This window comes from Leptinotarsa decemlineata, unplaced genomic scaffold (genome assembly GCF_025532065.1).
Source record: "Leptinotarsa decemlineata unplaced genomic scaffold, Ldec_3_MD MMD2_tig00004307_RagTag_RagTag, whole genome shotgun sequence".
Lineage (NCBI taxonomy): Eukaryota > Metazoa > Arthropoda > Insecta > Coleoptera > Chrysomelidae > Leptinotarsa > Leptinotarsa decemlineata.
In genome coordinates this window covers 5,302,003-5,324,919 of record NW_027412606.1, presented here as the reverse complement: position 1 = coordinate 5,324,919, position 22,917 = coordinate 5,302,003, and the positions used below count along the sequence as shown (strand labels likewise).

The 22,917-nt window shown below is 36.6% G+C and overlaps 1 protein-coding gene across 5 annotated transcripts in view; it reads right to left on the bottom strand.

Annotated features, from left to right (window-relative positions):
* Positions 1 to 22,917, bottom strand: part of LOC111503006 (Inwardly rectifying potassium channel 1) — a 133,793-nt gene that overhangs the window by 65,821 nt on the left and 45,055 nt on the right. For all 5 annotated transcript variants that reach the window (XM_023157194.2, XM_023157193.2, XM_023157195.2 and 2 more), the window contains exon 2: positions 11,347 to 11,737. In XM_023157194.2, coding sequence (XP_023012962.1) covers positions 11,347 to 11,609 — 263 coding nt within the window. In that variant the 5' untranslated portion in view covers positions 11,610 to 11,737. The remainder of the gene's footprint in view (positions 1 to 11,346; positions 11,738 to 22,917) is intronic.

Here is a 22,917-nt window from a genome sequence, read left to right as displayed (position 1 = left end):
TTCCCAAACTTATTTTGTCTACCACTTCGAGAATTAATTATTTTCTAGCGCCCCCCAAATTTTTTTACTTCCCTACATCTTAAGAATCACAATCGCAGTCATTATTTCAATAATTAAATAATGTGTGTAATGTGAAAATAACACTTTCTGATGAGGGTAATGTAAAACACCATTTTATAATATTAGGAAAACTGTTATTTCATGTTATTAAAACAAACATTTCATTTTGAATTTTAAAACTAATTTAATGTGAAGGATGAATTTGATGATTTTTAACAAGTTTGTTAATATCAGGCTCGAGTTTACTCAAAAACAGCCGTGAGTCACCGCGTTCGGTAATCTGCAACCGATTTCTCTTTTTAGTTAGAAGCTGATATAATATTCTTCAGTGGAATTTCTTTCTCATCACAAATTTTTCCATTGTATTATATATGGTTTCTCCTTTTGTATCCTTTTCTAAATTCCTGGCAAATAGTAGTACTTGATATATTTTCTCCTTTTTGATAAACCTCACGTATGACAACAACAATGCTTCATTTGTTAGTAAAGTGGACTCATCTAACTGATTTGAAAATTTAGAAGTCTTCAGATGATTGCACAACGAATCTTAAATGTTTTCAGCAATCCCATTAATTCGTCTTTGCACGATTGCTTAAAGGAATTTTTCTTAGAAGCCGCCAAAAAAAGTTTTGACACAGTTGGCTAGCTGCGTGTATCTTTTCAGTTCTTGAAAATAAATCACACTTTTGTGCACTTTTGTGCACACTGAATGCAATTTATTCAAATGATCTTGTAGCCTTGAGAGTTTCATCACTTCATTCGAAAATGTTTTTTGACAAAGAAGGCACATAGGCGAAGATGGATTTGTAGGATTTTAAATGAATCCATATTTTGCATATTCCGCGCTATACTGCCGTTTCTTCTTTTTTGCTTGCAACATAATTTTGTCATCAAAAATGCCGAAGTAAAGAATTTAGCATTAAAAACTTGCTAATAACACCACTCACAGTATTTACCACCGCAATTACATCACTTTACCTAGCTAGTCGCTAACTAAATTCACTTGTTTTCATAATATCGCGGATGGGCCTAGTACTTTCGAGAATGGAGACTAGAAACTTCTCGCTTCGTATTGAAGCTTACCGCCAGTTCCACAACTATCGGACAGGAAATAGTTACTGTCTAGTACGCGCGTTAAGAGTAAAGGATCGGTAAAGTTTGTGTTGAAAGCAAAAAAACATTTTCAAATTAGCCATCACCCCCTAAACCGCTTCAACGTCCCCCCTTTTACTGCCCCCCTATAGGCCTCCAGTGCCTACAAGGGGGCGTTATTGCCCACTTTGAGAAAGACTGATCTAAAACATCGAGCTGTCTTTCGATCATATATCTGTTATTTTGTTACGGTTCAATTTTTTCAATCGTTTAAATTTTTTTTTTTATATTTTCTATATAGGATTAGGTCAATCAATACATTTTTCCAATTTGTGTCCGTTTTCATATAACTTTTCTGCAGATTGGTGATCATTTATTCACTTTCAACCCGCACATGATTATTCCGATATAAAAACCATGAAGCAATTTTTTGTTGTTTTCTTCAAAAACGAAACTTTTGACGGAAACCAATTCAGTAGTTGATTCCTAATTGAAGTTTTGCCTAGTCGAATTATTTCATTGGTTGATTACCTAAAAGAGATTTTGAAATTTTCGGCTGAGTGTGGATTCTTTTTGATATTGTGTGCGTTGGAGCATCTTGTAGTAGTATCAAAAACCATAGCTGCAAACGCAGGATTTATACCAGGCAGATAAATAATCAGTATCTACATCTCCTATCAACTAAAGAAAATCACCTAGAAAACACCTTCCATTGTCAAGAGGTAAATAGAACAGCTGATCGAGGGTCACCGTCAGCAAACGGAAACCCTGGCGCAGCCCTGCGGAAATCATCACCAGCATCTCAACCGACATCAAGAGGAGGTCGTCGAAGAAGACGACCGTCTCTCAAAATGACTCGAGGGGCTTGATGTCCACGAATCTGCCTTGCCGAGGAGTACACGCTGGAAGAAGTGCTCGCTCTACTACATCGACAGGGACGACTTGCGAAGGGTCGGCCTGAAGCGGGGCACCTAGTTTTGAATATGGCGCGCCATACAACAGCACAGGCTGGGGGGAAACGCGACGCAACCGTTTGTAATGGTGTTACGATGGACGAGAGCGAAATGGTTTGAGATTTAGAGGGTAGTAGGGAAACAATGATATTAGTTCCTAAGGCTAATTGCACACACACCGATTTTGGACGGCTGATATTATACCGGTCGTCCAAATTCCAATAGTGAACCACATGTGGGAACGGGACCTTGCACACATGTGGTTCACTATTGGAGTTTGGACGACGGGTATAAAATCGGCCGTTCACAATCGGTGTGTGTGCAATTAGCCTAAATGTGAGCCTTTGCAATTCCAGCGACATGATTGTGGCAAAACATAGTGGTGTCCATTTTAGCCCTCAACAAACTTATCGAAGCACTGGAATTGTCTGACCTGACATTATTATATCCGGTTCGGAGAGATTCGGAGAGAAAACCGATGGCTGGGTTTTTGTGGCAATGATTTGAACCTGGTTACCTACACCCCAATTCGAAATCACTTCTAGATCCTCATTAAGATTTGCAACCTCCTGCCGGTGAAGATGTGCTTTCGTAGCTGATGTCCTGGAATCCAAATGGAATGACGAAACAAGTGTGCTGTCTTCAGCAAAGCAATATATTGGATTCTTGATTTTTTTCCAATTAGACGTTGATATACAATAAAAATATACATTAAAAAACTCGAATAGTGGGTGCCCCACGATTCAAACGATCAATAAAAAAGTTCACGTTTCGAGGTCTGTTCTTTGATTTTTAGGTAATCAAAACGATTGTTTTTTGGACAGGATCGTCAAGTGGATGAAAAGTGGATCCTCTACGACAACAGGAGACGTTCAGGACAGTGGATGTACACCGATGAGCTAGGCAGGCACTCTTCAAAGGTGAAAACCCGACAAAAAAGTCCATGGTTACTGTATGGTGGTTAGCGGCTGATATGACTCACTTTAACTTTCCGCAACCGGGCAAAACCTTTGTGAGGAAATCGACAAAATGTATCGAAAACTCCGTTAGCAGCAGCCGACACTGGTCAACAGAAGAGGTCTGATCCTGCTCCACGACAAGCTCGTCCGCACATTTGACAAATCACCGTCTGAAAAATAAACTAATAGAGCGTCGGAGTTCTGTCTCACCCACTATATTTCCTAGACCTCTCGCCAATCGACTACCATCTTTTCAAGCACTTCAATAACTTTCTTCCCTAATTAGGACCAGGCAATGTGGACTCATCGAATCCTAAGCACACAGTTTTCATACTAACAAAATTAATCGACTTTTCTTGCGTTGGCAAAAGTGCAGTGATTCAAATGGCGGTCATTTGGATCGAATTGAATAAATATTCACTGAGATATCACAGTTCAAACTAGACTCATAAAAACGGATAAAACTTCTGAATTAACCGATATAATTAGTACGTATTTTTTCACTAGTTTTAAGCCTCAAGCAATAACTAGATTAATCTAATATTGGGTTTGCTTTCATGAGCATGATGAACAATCATAGGCTTACTCTTATTCCTATCAATAGATAAAGTATTTAGACAAATCCATAATTACACACAATATTCAACTAAAATATGCTGGTTTTCATCAAGAGAAATTCATCACTGAAAGAGCACGAAACGTTTATACGAAAGAAATCACGAACGTTTTTCAAAATACCGAGACTCTTGAGGGTACAAAAGCAACTGTTTATATTAAAAAACGTCCAGTGCGACACAACATGGAATATTTTGGCTACTGTTTGAATCTATTTTTACATCGATAAAATGACTCGATAACAATTTTTCATATAATATATTTACCATTTTCAATTTACGATTTCGATTCGGTAGTTTAGAAGTTGAATTTTATTAATATACTACTGTGAACAGTTTCGAAGGCAAGTTCTTTTGATAAAAAAATTATTGAAGTCAAAACCCGTGAAAAAGATTCATTGGAAATGGAAACTGATAATCAATCTGTCGTGGAAAAAATTAATCACGAATATTCAGTAAGTCTTCATTTCACTTTGAACGTAATTTTTCAGAAAAACAATAATATTAAAAATATCTTTAGTAATAACGGTTGAAATGAACAATAGTCTTTATTTTCGGTTACAATAACCAAAAGGATGTGATACATTGATTCCCAGTTTGAATAACTTGCTCAGGGGTTAGGTTAACTCTGAAGCCTCTGTTTAAGCCCTGTTTTAACGGAAAAGAAACTGATTTCTAACAGAAATAAATTAGTGAGGATTTCAGAGAAAGAACTGCTTATGGAATCCTCTTAGTTCTAACGACATAAAATGTATATTCATGTATTAAAACAATGTAAACATCTGAATTTTTATGTTACCACCCACATTATTCTAAACCTAAAATGAGAACGCGGAATAAATAAACAAGACTTGACATTCTTGTTACTTTCCCAAGTTCTTGCATAACTTTTCAAAATAAAACATGTATGAAGTAGAAGTAAAATATTTGACTTTGGTGTCTGAAAAAACATAGATTGGAGACAAAATATATGAAACTAGCACTAAAGTCATTGTAAGTAAAAGCCTCACCTCGATCAAATTGAAGGCTATTCAGGGAAGAAAATCTGAAGAAATTGTAATTGGTAGTGTTATGGTCGTAGGGAAATATCTTCAGTGGGACATTGGTAAACACTGGAAGACTCTCTGGGGGGGTTTAGCCCACGTGTTCCCGAATGACGTCGTCGAACTCTTTAGAGCATGTCTTACAGGAAGTTAATTTCAAAGGAGGGAAAACTTCTATGAGCAACTAGATGGCGTTGAGTTGGGGAGTCCACTTATCCCAGTGATAGCAAATTATTTCATGGAACGGTTTGACGGAAAAGCGATAGACACTTTTGAATTGAAGCCGACCTTGTGGCTACATTACGTGGATGACACCTTCGTCATCTGGAAACATGGAAAAGACGCCATGAACCGTTTCCTAAACCACTTGAAGGACCAACACCTGAGCATAAAATTCACCATGGAGATTGAGCAGGACCAAGGGATTGCTTGCCTAGATGTACTAGTAGAACGATGTGGTACCAGAATAACCCACAAAGTGTATCGAAAACCCACAAACACAGATAGATACACGCACTCTCGAACCATCATCCTAGCCAAAATAGAGGAGTCATCTCCACTCTAACGGAACGGGCTCGGAGAATATGTGAACCTGAACATCTGGAGAGGGAACTGGAATACCTTGAAGTGACCTTGACATCGAATGGACACAGTGCCTCCGAGATCAGGAAAGCAATGAAACCGAAGATCACCACGGTTCAAAAAGCGAAAAAGGATCAGATGGTTGCACGCGCATATCTACCGTTTATCCCTAGGGTCACGGACAGAATTGGAAAACTATTGAATAAACACGACATCAAAACAGTCTTCAAACCCACGAGGAAGATACAACAAAGCCTCAGGTCGTCTAAAGACAAAAGAGACCGATTATCAGCAGCAGAAGTCTATCGCATACCGTGCACTTGTGGGAAGGTGTATATCGGAACCACCAAACGATCCATGGGAACAAGACTGAAAGAGCATGGAAGGAAGTGCAGACTAAGCCAAGCGGACAAGTCAGCTGTGGCAGAACACGCGCTTAGTGAAGGAGACCACATAATGTTGTTTGAAAAGACAGAACTAATTGCCCCCAACCAGGGATACTATAGGCGACTGGTATGGGAGGCAATGAAGATCCACAAGCACACGGAGAATTTCAACAGAAAAGAAGAAGCGTTGAACCTCAACAATCGAAGATGGAACACCATTTTAAGGAGTTCGAGAATAACGAACAGAATGACAACAGGCAGCAAGATTGTTAATGTTCCAGGTTCAAGTACAGATACAAGTACAGATACAAGTGCAGGTACAAATACGGGTACCAATACAAGTGATTACCTGACAAGGCATAAATACCCTTCACGAAGCCTAAAAGTTAGTCATCGGACAGCAAGTCATGATGGTTAAACCTCTGAAGAAGCTAGCCACTCGCCCCAGCGAAACTTCAGGAAAAAATTCCGAAAATCCACGGCTTTCACGGCTGAAAACCTCAGTCGTGAAAGTCTGAACCATTTTGTCAATTTATTTGCTTATTATCAATACAACAGATTTAGCATCATCCAAGTAGATAAATATAGTACAAAACATACACATTGAAAGATAGGGCATCAAAACTTGCAGTTGAAAAATTCACTCACGTCATATGGACAGAGATTAACCAGCAGCCCTCATATATGGTGGTGGATGGTTGGAGAGCCTTATCGCCATAGTAAAAAAATGTTATGACATAAGAATATTGTGACCATTTCTGGTCAAATATTCATGGTTGCGATTAACTTGAGGGGTGTTATTTTGTGTCTTGATATACACAATACATTGAAATAAGGGACCACCAAGTAGACAGATCACAGATCATGATTGGCTGGGTTGCCTCCCACAATGAATCCCGATAAAATTGAAGGCGATTTATAGGGGACGACCATGTAGAAATTGTAATTTAATCAACATTTTCCTCTTATGGTAGTCGGGAAATATCTTCACCAAGAGATATGAAAGAATTACTAAGATACTGCCAAGCGGACAGATCATAGATCAAAAACAAATCCTGATCAAATTGGAGGTGATTTATGGGTCATCGTATCTTCCTTATGGTTGTCAGGAATAATCTCCTCCGGAAAATGTGGAAGAGTTACTAAGGGACTACCAAGTAGACAGATCACATATCATGATTATCTGGGTTGTCACCTAGAATAAATTGCGATCAAATTGAAAGCGATTTATGGGGAGCAACCCGAAGAAATTGTAATTGAAGCAACGTATCCTTCTTTTGGTAATCGAGAAATATCTCCACCGAGAGATATGAAAGAAGTACTAGGAGACTGTCAAGCGGACAGATCATAGATCATAATTGGCTGGGTTGCCTCCCAGAACAAATCCCGATAGAATTGAAGGCGATTCATAGATCAACGCATCTTCCTTATGGTAGTCAGGAAGTGATAGTCAGATGTGGAAGAGTTACTACGGGACCACCAAGTAGACAAATCACAGATCATGATTAGCTGGGTTGCCTCTCAGAACAAATCCCGAGGATTACACAAAAACAAGAATAGCCTCACCGAGTATATTTTCCATAGTCAAAAATCACAAATAAGAGTTCCAACAAAATCATTGGAGGCCCCTAAGGGGCTTTCAGGGACGATTGGAGGTGGCAAAGATAGTTGAAAATTTGAAAAGGAGGAGGGAAAATATTGTTACCAAAGGAGGTGCTATTGTGTTTCACAAATGGTAGCATCCAACGGTGAATAGTTGATCTGTACATATGAATGAGAAACATATGTTCATGTCTAGTGTTTTGAGTGAGTGTGTTCTTGGTCTAATCATTATAGACGTGAAAAACTAATAATATACTTTGCCAAAGACGAAGCACTAGAAACAACAACGATATGTGAAAGACAGTTGAAAGGACTTCTGTTTCACACTTTGACTTAGTTTTGATATTTACGATGGATGCCGTATATCCAAATAAATTCAGCATCGTCTTTGATTGACGACTTGTTTATTTTGTGAAAATTCCTGTTCACTGAGATTACACTATAAAAACACAGTTTCATCTATTTTCCCCGATAGTTTTGTATTTGTTGACTAGTTTCGGTCATTACACCATTTTCAAAACTAAGTAGGTTACATTCAAATCTGAGTATTTATACCTACATTGCCTATACCTGTAATAAATAATTTGATACCTTCATTGTCTATAACTACCTGGGATAACCTAAATTAATAGCAGTTTATGGATGACCATAACAAAAAAAATCTTGACAAAATGTATAGGTTTTGGGAACTGGGTTATAGTTCAAGAGAGGACTATTATTTAGATCAAGTTGTTCGTTGAGGATAATAGAATTGGGGTTTTTATATGACTTTTGTTTATTTCCATAGATTCATACACTTTCATTATTTTTCCTTTTTTGTATGGGTGGAGGATTTTTAAATTATCTTTATCTATTTTGTGTTTGGAATTTTGAAGATGTTCATACAGTAATGTTTTTTTATCTGAAATGACATGTTCATGGTACCTTAGGTATATCAAAATTAATACCAGTTTCGCCTGTATATATGGCGGGGCATTCACCACATTCTAGTCGATATTTACCAGATCTCTTCCCTTTGTCTAATTTAGGTTTGGCATCAAATAATCTGTTTCCTAAATTTCCGTTGGAGATTATATTTACAACGCTTCGTATATGCATACTGCAAAAAATACAATGGCTACAAACAAGGAGCTCCTTAAGGGAGGGGTACTGACTGCATTATCCCTTCCGGATCCACACTGCTTTCTCCAAAAGCTACACTTCCCGCTAGAAAACTATGGAGATTGCAAATAGTTGGCAACCTTAGAAGATCAATTCAAATTCTATTGTTTTAGATACTTTCTCCAATTTCCGATCATGTAAATATGTTTTCACGGCCACACGTAATCGTTACTATAAAACGGTTTATCATTCACACAGTGTAAAATTGTAAATAAGTTGATAAAATGCCAAGACCTTTCTATTAACACAAATGTGCGGATCTTTCAGAAGTTTCAAGAACACGCTGATACTTTTAGAATAATTGAAAAATATTCCCTGTTCTGATTAGATTGTCCTTGACCTTGCGCCATTGTCATAACATTGCCAGTTTTTCAAACACTGAATACTAACAAAACTCAAAACTAAGCGTGAATCCAAGGTTATTAATTGCATGCAAAATTTGTTGATCGGAGGTAACTGAGTAATTTCAAGTGTGCAACTGAATTGCACAGTTTGAATTGGAGTTGTTAAACCCTGTTTCTTCAAGAAAACGGAAAAGGGTCACATATGTTTGTTTTTTTGATTGAAAAAATATTCTTTTCATTACACAAAAACATCTATGTTTTTCATCTTTTCGAAACTATGAGGAGGTATTTATAAAATATCATATACAGGGCTATTCAAATTCGTTTCTGTACATGGGGATCTCATAAACGATAAGAGATAGAGTGTCGGTTGAATTATAGCAAAGTTGCGTATTTTAGAGACCTATTCAATGATGTCAAGAAATCGAATATAGCTCTTTTGGTTCTGGAGATATACAGGAAAAATTTTTTTTTTGCCTATATCTTCTTTATTCGCAGACATATTGGAAATCTGTCCACATTTTGCTATTGGCACTTGATGTAGGCTCCCAGAGTATATCCATGAATCTTTTATACAGGGTGTCATCTGACTTGTGCCACCCCCATCTTTGAATTTTTAAATACGGACCTGTATTTTTTGTTGTAGTTTTTGGATGGTAGACGTTAACTTCATACTGGGAAATTGAATTAAATTTAATATTTCGGGATTTTTCAGAAATATTCGATTACAATTGTGTGAATTATTCCCTTTCAAATTACGGCCCTGGAAATTGGTTGACTGAGTTGAATAAAAACACAATAGCAACTTTCACGTCTCCCTATGTACTGTAGAGTTTTTCGAGACTTTTTTTTAATTTTTAGGTACCTATTCATATTTTTTCCATTAATCTGAGCGTTTTCTACAATGAACTTCGAATAAGAAAACCTTTTATGATTATGTGAAACATATCTACAACAAGAATATATTACATGTGTTTTGATGAGCAGAAAAAAAATGAAAGCAATAATAAACTTCGAAACGAACACTATAATTATAATGAAAATTGAAATGAAGTAAGTAATTTATACACGCATTTCGAGACAATAATGGGACATTAAGATGGTCTGCAAGATCACCATATCTTATATCATATATCTTACTATTTTGGACTTTTTTCCATGGGGGACAATGAAAAATAGGATTTACGCTGGCAGAGAGATAGAAAATGTGAAAGACTCGAGATTGAGGATCATGAATGATATCGCAACAATGGAGCAAATAAGTGTATTAACAGCAATAAATAATATTAAAAACCAAGTTTAAAAATGTCTCGAAACGGAAAGACAATTCGAACATTTATTGCGCCAATAATATTTTTTGGTTACCTATATATATATATATATATATATATATATATATATATATATATATATAAATATATTTATATTACTTTATTTCAATTTTCATTACAATTATAGTGTTCGTTTCGGATGTTATTATTGCTATCATTTATTTTTCTGCTTATTAAAACACATACAATATATTTTTGATGTAGATATATTTCAAATAATCATAAAATATTTTCTTATTCGCAGTTCATTGTAGAAAACGCTCAGAGCAATGGAAAAAATATGAATAGGTACCTAAAAATGAAAAAAAAACCTTGAAAAACTCTACGATACATAGGGAGACGTGAAAGTTGCTATTATGTTTTTATTCAACTCGACCAATTTCCACGGCCGTAATTTAAAAGGAAATAATTCACACAATTATAATCGAATATTACAGAAACATCCCGAAATATAACATTGAATTTAATTTCTCAGTATGAAGTGAACGTATATGATCTAAAAACTACAACAAAAAAACAGGTCCGTATCTAAAAATTCGTAGGTGGGGGTGGCCCAAGTCAGATGACACCCTATATAAAAGATTCAAGGATATATTCTGAGAGCCCATATCAAGTGCCAATAGCAAAATGTGGACAGATTTTCAATAAGTCTGCGAATAAAGAAGATATAGGCAAAAAAATATTTTGAGATTTTTTTGGTTTTTCCTGTATATCTCCAGAACCAAAAGAGCTATATTCGATTCCTCTACATCATTGAATAGGTCTCTAAAATACGCAACTTTGCCATGATTTAACCGACACTCTATCTCTTATCGTTTACGAGATCCCCATGTACAGAAACGAATTTGAATAGCCCTGTATATAGTCACAATATAGTCAAGTACAGTAGCATCAATTACTCAGGTAAACTTTCAGATAATATTATCATCTGAAAGTTTATTTCTCTAAATACAATCTACATGTTCTTTGAAATTTTCGATTACACTTACAGGGGGAGTCAAGTTTTCTTTGGAACGGCCTGTGTGAAATATTTATTGATAATTTCACTCTTCCGTCACAAACTTCTAATGGATGCTGGATGTTAAACATACGTCGTATAAGTTTTATTCCATTAAGATAACTTCATTTTGGAGGAAAGAGTTGTCACACTAGAAATTTGTTGACACAGTACATTATCTCATACAATGAAAAATGTAAAATAATTATGAAATCAACTTACCTAGAGATCCTATTAATTTGATTCGTTACATCTTTGGATCCATAACCGATGGAGTTCTTCAGCCTGCTGAACGAACCCAGGAGGCTATTGTCCGACCTTCTTCTAGTTTCTAACTTCTTCCCGCATATTTGTGAAGCAGGAAGCAGCGCAGGTAGCGTAGGTGCTGTCTGGCATCTGTTTCCTAATAATCTTTCAAACTGCTCTGGATGACGGCCATTTTCCACACGCACGTCTTCCAGAATGTCTTGGCTATTATTTGTCATTGTTTCATTTGGTTCATGTTAATGATGATGAATAAGATGTATAAATTATTATTAAATCACAGATAAATTCGTTCTAGTTGTATATCACAGCACTTATTTTGTAGGAACCTTGTTGATGGGTTTTGTATCTGAAAAGAGATGAAAAAAGCATTAACATGTAGACAGGATATTTATTGAAAGGAATTATTGCTAAATCATCACAAACAGTCACTTTTGACGAACCCATTATTTGAAGAGTGAAGCATTTTGTTGAGATGTCAATCATTTTCCTAATCATTCGTTTATTGGTATTACCCAGGTATGAATGAGCGGAAAAACTATCCATATCAAATAGAAATTCCGCGAGTGATATGAACTAATCTGTTCAATCTGAACAATGAGAGTATAATAACTAATAAATAAGCATGGATGGCCATTAACACATAAGGCCTTTAGGGCCGGTAGAAAGAAAAATATCCTTCCTTCGGTGCCGGCCGTGGGTCTACAGGGTTAACCACCTGGCGCTCCACAAAACTAGGCCCCTGAAGCCCCTGGATTGTCTGGATGCAAAGGTTCATAGTGTTATTACATAAGAGGCTGACATCTGGCAAATTGACATCGTCGCGTATGGCGTCGTTTAATCGCTTTCCGAATCGGAGGGACGAAATGCCGGCCTGGCGGTTCGGAAGATTGAACGGCGTGTCCACAAGATGGAGGCTAAGATCACGTCGGCGAGACAACACGCGTATCGTATCCAATGTGTGATGGATTATAAGGCGGGATCTAGAAGTCATTTCGAATTGGGACCAGGTTCAATTCAATGCCACAAAAACCCAGACATCGATTTTCTCCAAAAAGATAATTGTCTCCGAACCGGATATGATAATGTCAGGTCAGACAATTTCGCTTTCTGCTTCGATAAGTTTGTTGGGGGTTAAAATGGACACCAATATGTCTTGGCACATTCATGTTGCTGAAATTGCAAAGGCTGCTTCTCAAAACCTTGGAACACTGTTCCGAACCAGAAAACTGTACACACCTCAGCAACTTTTGATGCTTCATAAAGCTCAGATCAGGCTTTCTTTGGAGACATCTAGAAAAGAGCCATCCGCCTGATTGGAGACGCGAACGTCAATTGCAACCTTGATAGTTTGGAACATCGAAATAAGGTCGGAGATTTGTCTCTCTTCTATAGATACTTTCACGGGAAGTGTTCACGTGGCTTGGCACATTTGATTCCACTAAGAGCGGTACATATCAGAAATACGCGACGGATTGTAGCTGCTCATCGTTTTCAGGTTCAGCTCAGTACACCTCGAACTTCACTGTTAAAGAACTCTTCGATTTAGAGAACTGCGTTTATGTGGAAAACACTTGCTGAGTACGTTTTTCCAAACTGACCCAATCTCCAGCGATTCAAATCCAATTTGAATCGCTTCTTTCGCACAGGTACCGCCTCAAGGATTTTTCTGTTGTGCTTGTATTTTGTCCTTCAAAAAAATGTTAAGGACATCTCTGCATTTATTATTTGGACCAAAAAGGATACTTTTGATCTAGAGAAATTTATATTCAAGCAGTATTCTGAAGAATAATTGATAAATATAATCAGTAATTATAATATAAGCGGTATCGGTTTCTGAAGAGGTGAAAGAGAAATAAATTTGAGTATCATCTGCATTACAATGAATGCTACATTATTGAATTTATATTTCGCAAACAACAGTGGTACTAGAATTGATCCTTGAGGGAGCCCATGAACATTCATGAAGAATTCCTCTGAGACAAGAACTGATAGCTGCGGTGACGAAAAATTACTAGGCTACTTCACTAGAACAATGAGTACACAGTACAATAAGTTCATAAGTAGACAGTATGGTTGCGTATTACCACGTCTAATCCCCCTCGCCATGATGTCAGTGGAAGGTATAGCTTTCGACGTATTGAGAATTCGACATGGTGAGGTGATCCTCACAATATACGAATTCCAAGAACCAAAAGTATCTATTGGAATCAACCTTGGTAAAGAAGAAAGAATTTTGTAATCTTTCAAAAATTCTTTGATTTTCAAAAAATGAGTGACGACTGTCAGTATACAAATGAACAATTCCCAAATATGCGATCCAAAAACAAGAATGGAATATCTTCATGAGTTTTTGAAATAACGAAAGCTTTCTAACAAAGCTATAAGTGCCACCAAGAAAATATTGGAACACTTAATCGATTTCATTCCTCATCCACATGAGTTGAATATATATTTGAACTAGATGCATATCATTTTGCGATGAGGTTAGTGAGTATCTCATTTCTATGAAACTGAATAAGTAAAATGGATAAGCTTTTTTACCATTTCCATTTAACAGCATCGTGCAACACAATACCACTGCCTGAAAAAAGCAGTATGATTCTTTTCTATTTTCAGAATAAACTCAACTGAAATAAAAAATAACTGCAATTGAGTATCCATTCAAGTATGACAGATATGGTCAAGCCAATATTGATTTTTGATTGCAACTAGAGAACGCATTAATGTTACATTTCATCTCCACTGTTTTCTAATGATAGTTTGACACATGCAGAAAATGCTGGCAGTTTCATTTACCATGTGGTAATAATGTTATATTCTAATACGTAACAGATACGAAGATCATTAAATGGGAACAATGAAAACTGTCATCGGGAACAATAAATCGTATTCCTTCGATTTGGTTTCACCGATTCTCACAATGATCTTCCGATCTTCAAGAAAGGACGTTATCCAGTCGTTCACTGGGCCACGTAGACCTAGGTTGTTGATTTTTTCGGAGACGAAATTACGATTAACCGTGTCGAATGCCCGCGTTAGGTCAAACGATATGACAACTACATACTCATTTCTGTCCATCAGATCATTAATGTGTTGGACAAGTTCTGTTATGGCTGTTTCGGTAGATAGGCCAGGGCGGAAACCATGCTGGCAATCAGTAAGTATTTTATGCTTTGTGAAGAAATCTGTAATTCTTTTGCAAATGATTTTTTCAATGATTTTGGAGAATATGCTCAGGAGAGCAATTGGGCGGTAGTTCTCTATGTTGCTCGTATCACCTTTTTTGAATATGGGAATGATGGCAGCCGATTTCAGAACACTAGGAAAAGTGCCTGAATTCACTGATAGGTTCATAATTTCAGCAAGGTATTGTGATATGATACAAGCACACTTTTTTGGCACTTTTTTGGCAACCGGGATTTCATCTAATCCAGTGGTTTTTTTATTAGGTAAGTTAGCGATAACTTCTTCAACTTCCTCTTTAGTGGCCGATATGAATACAAGAGAAATACTTATGCTGTTGGAGGTTGTGCACGACTTCGATATATTATTTCCGAAATGTTCAGTCATTTTTTTTTCAATAACAGTGGATAGGTAGATCACATTTGATCACATTTGATCACATTTGATCACATTTGATATTTTTATAGCGTTTCATTTGAAATAACTATCATCATCAGTGACAACAATTTTAAATTACGTTCCTGTCGTTACTTCTTTCGTAAATTATTTCGATTTTTCCGTATTGGTTTCATTTTTCCAAAAGTTCATGATAAAATAAATTGTTTTTCTGTTTGATTGTTGTCACTGATGATGGTGGTTATTTCGAATGAAACGCTATAAAAATATCAAATGTGGTGTACCCTTGGATTGTGAATATATCGCTTCATCAATATCTGTAATGAAAAAGACAGGTCCATATTTTGAAAAAAAGTTGATGACGGCCATGTTGACACGACACGTTTTATCGAATATTTATTATTACATCGTCATATTTCACTTCGAATACGATAACATTTTTTTCCATTTTTCGATATTCTCGGAAATAACAATTTCATTCGAAAAAAACGAAAAACAACATTTTTGGTTTTCCCCGTATAGCTCGAGAAAGGCGGAAGTCCCCGTAAACTTTCTTCGATCATTGTATCGTTCCCCATGACAGTTTTTTCCCACTTGATCGTCTTCGTATCTGTTATGGTTTAGAATATAGCAATGTTACCACACAATAAAAGAAATGGCCTGTATATGTGGTATTCATGGAATAAGATACAACCCTTTTGGAATTGCACTATCAATTTATTTTATTTTTCAAATAATATTGTTATGTTATGTTGTTATATTTCATGCAAAAATTCATCGAGTTGAAAATGTCAACTGATTCTCCCTTGTAAAATGGCTATCATACTTGATGACCTGAAGGCTTATTTACATAGCCTGCTCGAAAATGGGAGTAATGGTTATAGCAATCGAGGCCGAAATATAAGATTGCCTTTAAGTTTCAAACTATCACCAACTACAGAGTAGTATGAGTAAAAAAAATAACTTCATTGGCAAAAATTTGATATCCTCTATTGAATATTTCTGATGACAATACACATGTATAAGAGTTATTATCACTGAAATGTGATAGTCGACTGGATCAAATTTAGATGCTAGAATTATACTTTTTAGTATCGAGAAATTCAAGAGTTATATTCAACATTTTTTAATTACACTGACCCGTTTGTTGGTGGAAATCAAAACCACTATTCAAGATAATAATTACAAATATTCACAATATTGACCAATTACTAAAAAATGTAATCAGTTGCTTTATGAAGTCAAGTTGTTTATTTCTTGATATTCACTATTCACTCTGTGAAGATAAAAATACACAGATCAGAAAAGTCTAGGGATATTCTTATAAATATCATAAAAATAAATGCATGAGGTCGTTTAATTTCGATTAAATTGGTACACTCGACCACCCTGTAGATATGGGTTGAACAAAGCCTGCAAAAACGGTAACTAATCTTTCATCAAGATTTTTACAAACTGTAGGTTTTCGGCTAAAATGAATAATCTGAAAGTGTCGAGTTTGTACATTCTATGCAGTTCTTGCTCAGCAATTAAACTGGAAATATTGTGCTTTAACATGGAACGCCATCACTTACCATTGGCTGAGATGAATAGAGCTGTAGGGCTTCTTCAAGGTGGCATGCGACAAAATGATGTAGCTCTTCGTTTGGGGGTTTCCCAAAGTGTTATCAGTCGATTGTGGCGGCGTTTCCGTGAAACTGGCAGTCCAGCTGAACAACATCCAGGGCGAAGACGCGCTACAACTGCAGTTCAAGACCGATTTTTGGTCTTAACCGCAAGAAGACAACCGACAATCACAGCACCTGAGTTGGTTAACGTGTTGCAGCAGACGCACCAGGTAACCATTGGTCCGTGACACTGTCAGAAATCGACTGCATGAAGCAGATCTCCACAACAGAAGGCCACTTAGATGTCCACCTTTGTCGAGAGGCAATCGCGGTAGAAGATTAGAGTGCTGTCAAGAACATCAAAACTGGGATGCAAATGATTGGGCCACAGTTTTGTTTACAGACGAATCCAGATTTGGATTTCATCCAGATTCTCGTCGAGTAAGACTGTGGAGACGACCTGGAAATAATGAACGTTTGGGACACGTCCAGGAAGTCCACACATACAGAGGTGGTACAGTAATGCTATGGGGCGGAATCATGATCGGCGGCAGAACGATCTCGTTTTTCCAAATTGCTCCCTCACAGCTCGACAGTACCTCGACACCATTCTTCTACCTATCGTCCGTCCGTTTGCTGGTGCTGTTGGTGAAAACTTCCACCTAATGCACGATAATGCTCGTCCACATGTCGCGCGTCTAGTGACTGACTGGCTCACCAACGAAGGAGTTGATGTATTGCCATGGCCAGCACAATCACCGGATCTGAATCCCATCGAGCATGTGTGGGACATGCTTCAACGAAGAATTACTCCGCATATGGGGAACATTCACACAACGTTTCAATTGAGAGAGCTTTTAATCGCTGAATGGGCAAATGTACCTCAACAAGAAATTGAAAATCTCATTTTGTCGATGCACGATAGATGTAGGGCCATAATAAACCAGCGTGGAGGCCATACTTTGTACTGATTTCTATATTTTTTGTATTATGATTTTTTTTCGGGGTGCCAAAGAAGAGCCATATTTTTTTTTAGTTTTGCTTATATGCGCACTCAGTATTTTCGACCATTTAATAAATTTTGTTGTAAGTTACATTCGTTTAATAATCATCCGTCAACTTCTTTCCCTAAAGCGATCTAAAAAAATTATTGCCATTTTTAAAAATATCCCTAGACTTTTCCGATGTGTGTATATCATATATGCAGGAGCATATGCAGGAATTTTTTTGTGGATATTCCAACGCCCTTCGTAGTACTAGCCAGGGGAGTAGTTGTTTTCTGATAGGCGTCAGTCCATAAAACCTACTGTGTAGGTATATCGAGACTGGCTTGAACGTTTAAAGTTCATTTGCTTTGAATTTCTTAACTGTCATTCTTCAAGCATAACCCACTGACTAATAAGGAAGTTTTTCTTCCTCATTCAGAGGAATCGGGAAAATTACGGATATGCAGTATGTTAGTACTTCTTCCACTAGATTGAGTTACATTTTGTGATGTTCACTCCAACTTCGGAAGAGGAATGAAATACTCTGAAAGAATTCCGATTTTCAATTGTGGAATATCATTGACTTCAGGTCGATGATGGTCACTATCTTGCACTGATGAGTGGCTAATAAACCCGAAACCGGTCTGCAAGTGTGCCCGTTCCAGAATTGAAGGTCGACTCTTTCAGATGTATTGCCAATTGCATATGCAGGAAATTTTCTGTGAAGATTTCTGCACTGACGCCTGTCGGATATAATCCAACGCCCTTCGTGGTATTAGCCAGGGGAGTAGTTGTTTTCTGATAGGCGTTAATCCATTAAACCTACTGTGTAGGTATATCGAGACTGGCTTGAACGTTTAAAGTTAATTTGCTTTAGAAAAATATATCAGATGAAATAAAGCTAATTAGGTAAATTATTTCAATGTGTCAATTCGGAATATTACATACTTATAAAAATCGTTCACCACTATATTCGCATAGCACAAATCACTTATATATTCTCTATCTAACACAATCGGAGCATAACTAAACACTCATTCCACAACAAGTAGAATTCAGAAACACACGTTAAATAAAAAAATTTGCGATACTTGAAAATAATGCTATAATTATAAAGAGATTGTAATACAAATGGAGCGGATGGATCTGATCAAAGTGGTACTTTCAGTACAAGTCATAATAATCATTCACCAAGATTAACCTACCTTCTGAAATAACAGTATAATTTGGATGTTTTTATCAAGATAATATAGGATAGAGAATGAACAAATTCACATGAACTTGGCTTGATGCTGATGGGTTTTTACGGGAATTCTATTGTCTCCATTTGATTGAGAATATAAAATGACGAAATTAGTTTTTGAAGAACTGATTTCCAAGAGAGAATTGAATAATGCTAAGTAGAAGTAGAATTACTGGTGCATCAAAATCGACTGGTTGTTTGTCTCTTTATTCTTCTGAGGGTTGTTATTCGTAGGGGTGCGACAGCTGGTTAACGGAAAAACAGATTTTAAACAGATTTTAGGTAATATCAGTGGACATTTCAAGTAAGTATTACTTTAAAAGTATCTTAATACAATAGGCCTGCATCATTGAAATTATTCATTTAATTCAGGTATCTTTTTGAACAAACCTAAGATTTTCTAAGAATAATATTCAGGCAGTTGTTACAGAAATACTCTTTTGAAACGGAAAAAATATCGTCAACAAACTGTCCTACTTACTGTCTGAGCACTCTGGGCAGTATTATACCCAGAACAGGTTGGCGTCAGAAAATGATGCTCAATTCATAGATCTTGAATTAGACAATCATGATACGCTGAATACTCAAACATGCTTAATTCGAAACTTCTTCTCTGACAGATCCCTTCAGAAGAAATTGAATAGAATTACCCACCCTCTAGAAAACGACGCACTTCGCAAACACCACCTTTTGACGCCTAGAACTTGAATCAATGGGATCAATGGGGCAAACCGGGCAATTGCCTAGGGCGGCAAAAATGAGGGGCAAGCTGTGCTGGATGCTTTGAACGATGGTGCATATAGCACGATCGGGCATGGCGGCGGTGCGCGATCGCGGACGGACAGCAAGGTGGATGGTGCGTACAGGCCTTTAGTTTCGTAGGGTTGGCAACTCTGGTTGCATGCAACTGGGGATTCCCCTAGGTCTGCCTTCTAATCTATAAACATACAAAGATACAACTGCATTTCTTTCCCTCACGTTAGTCACTTGCAGTTTCTTTATAGCTATGAGTGAAAAGTATGCACCTTGCTTTTCTCCTTTTTTTTTTTTTAACGCAAAAATGCTCGGACAGGTCAATTTTGCTTTTGAGGGGGACACATTTTATATGTATTTTTCACCTGTGCCTTCAACCCCCTAGCGAGAGTGAGTAACAACCCTAAAATTTCAAATGGAAAGTGGGGTCGAGTGATATATCATTTGAAAGGGCACAAAATTCTCTTTCCAATAATACCTAATTTGTTGTATTTACTTGAATACTTATAAAAAAAGCAAGAACATTTACTCGATATTTTTGGTGTTGATGAAAATGCGGAAAAAAACGGCATTTTTATCACTACTACATTCCTCAATTTCTCTCGTGCGTTTTTTGGTTCAGATAACAACAGCAGATAAGTGTACAAAAAGAATTTAGGCAAACGTTCATTGATTCAGTTCGGTTACTTTTGAAATTATATCAACTTTACTGTAAAAATGGTTTATTCCATTCCTGAACGAGTCGAAATTGTTAAACTTTATTATCAACATAATACTTGTGCTAGATTTGCTGCTCGCCTCTTTAATAACAGTCATCCCAGGAAAAATGTGAATGATTCGTACGTTGCCAAGTTACTCCAAAAGTTTGTCGATACCGAATCTGTCTGTAATGTGAAACACCAGCCACGGAAACCGATCAGAAATGAAGCAGTGGAAGTCGCTGTTTTGGGACATGTTGAATTGGATCATACTCAAAGTACCCGTCAGCTTGCTGCAGCCTCAGGTGTCTCCCGTTCGTCCATAATACGGATATTAAAAGCCTATGAATTTCATCCGTACAAAATTAAATTAGTACAGGAACTCAATGAAGATTATCCTGATAGAAGGCTGCAATTTTGTGAACAACTGAGCCAGCACCTGATCCGCACCTATCATTCAACACGTGTTTTTCCGATGAGAGTACATTTTTTCTTGAATGGAGGTGTGAATAGGCATAATTACCGTTACTGGAATGACAGTAACCCACACTTATTCCGAGAGGTCCATACCCAGTACCCTCAAAAAATCAATGTCTGGTGTGGCATATTAGGTAGTCATGTCGTAGGGCCACTTTTTATTCCTGGGAATTTAACTTGTGAGGTCTACCTGAACATGCTTGAAAATACAATTGATCCTCTCATAACAGAAATAATTGAAAATGACCACAATAATGATGATCGGCTTCATTTCCAGCAAGATGGAGCACCTCCTCACTATGTTGCTCTATGTTGCTCTCACTATGAGAGTTTTTAGATGACAGGTTTCCTGGACGGTGGATTGGAAGGAAAGGCCCCATCGAATGGCCTGCCAGGTCACCTGATTCATCGCCTTTAGACTTTTTCCTTTAGGGACACTTGAAAAATAAATGTTTTGCTACGCAGCCCGAGTCCATAGAAGATCTTCGCCAACGAATATCAGCGGAGTGCAGAAGTATAATACCTGATATGCTACAAAATGTTAGGAATAGATTTGAAGAAAATCTGTATTATCGTATGTAAGCAAATGAGTCACCTTTTCATCACTTGCTGAAGTAGGATTCTACTAAGTCAATTACACATTTCAAAGTACTGGGTTGTAGTTATTTTTCTTCATAATACCTACATGTTTGAGTGAAATACAACAAATTAGGTATCATTGGGAAGATAATTTTGTGCCCTCTCAAATGATATATCACTCGACCACACTATCGATTTGAAATTTTAGGGTTGTTACTCACCCTCGCTAGGGGGTTGAAGGTACAGGTAGAAAAATACATCTAAAATGTGTCCCCCTCAAAAGCAAAATTGACCTGTTCGAGCGTTAAGTTACAAAAAAAGGAGAAAAGCAAGGTGCATACTCTTCGTTGGACCACTCTGTATGTTGTTTTGTATTGTATTAATTGAACTTAACGCGTATTTTTATCTAACTTACGAGATTATGAAAGTAAGTTGAAGTTCGAAAGTTCTGAAATTGAAAAGTGGATGTTAATGGCAGAAAATTATTTTATTTTAATTTAATAAATACATAGAATACATGTACTCAGATTTGTTATTTATTTATATATTCTTAACTATTGACACCGCTGCTTTGCACTCCAAAACCAAAGCTCTGGTTTGACCAAGTGAGTCAGTACATGTAAGTTTTTATATGTATGATTATTATATTAAGTATTTCTGTAAGTCTAAGTAACTGTTTTTCAATTTATTCTTGAATAAATATCGGCAGGGAAACTATGTCTTTTTATAGGTTGAAATTATAACTTGGCAATGCCGCAATGGAAATTCGAAAACAGAAATTCTTTAGTGAGTTAAAAAAATATGGAATCGAATGACGTATTCATATATTGGGTGTACCATTCAAAAAATATAGCTTTGTCTGGGCACGCTCGGCTGAATCACCCAGCATGCGAGAAAATAATTTTTAAAGATAGTATTTATCGATATGACTGCGAAAAAAAAGGAATTCAAAAAATTGTTTTCTCTGATAGCAATGGACCGAGGGAATCTTGTTGACCCACCCTGTATAATATTATAACAAAAGGATTTTCAAAAATTGAAAGTAGTTCTCACTTGATTTCCTTCGAGAATAATTTGTAAAAGGTTTTTCATAACATATATAGGTGAAAATATAAATGTTTGAGTAGTGTATAGTTAAAAAGAATAATTTTTTTGGAGATTCATTATTTATACTACTTCAACACAAATAAAATTGAAATGAAAGCGCATACTACAGGCATCTGTCAGAATTCAAGGAGAAACATATAATATATGGATTTTCAAAAAAGTATGCATCCAGAATTAGGTAACGAGTAATAAATAAAACTCTGAAAATCCAGAATATTTTTAGATAGTGTCCTACTTCTGAAAGTTTTCAAGAAATATCCAAACTTCACAAAGGATCTTTTGGAGTGTTTATTTACAGAAGACGGTGTTTAAAATTTCTGTTGTATTTTTTCAGTTTGTGATGCACTGTTCGGAACCTATGGTGTACTAATGAATATTACTGGAGTTTTATCCTAACACCATTGAAGATGATCACTTCGTGATCGAAACACGTGTCGAGGTGTTAAAATAACGGTTTGGTATTGGATAAAACTCCAGTATAATTCATGTTTTTCAAT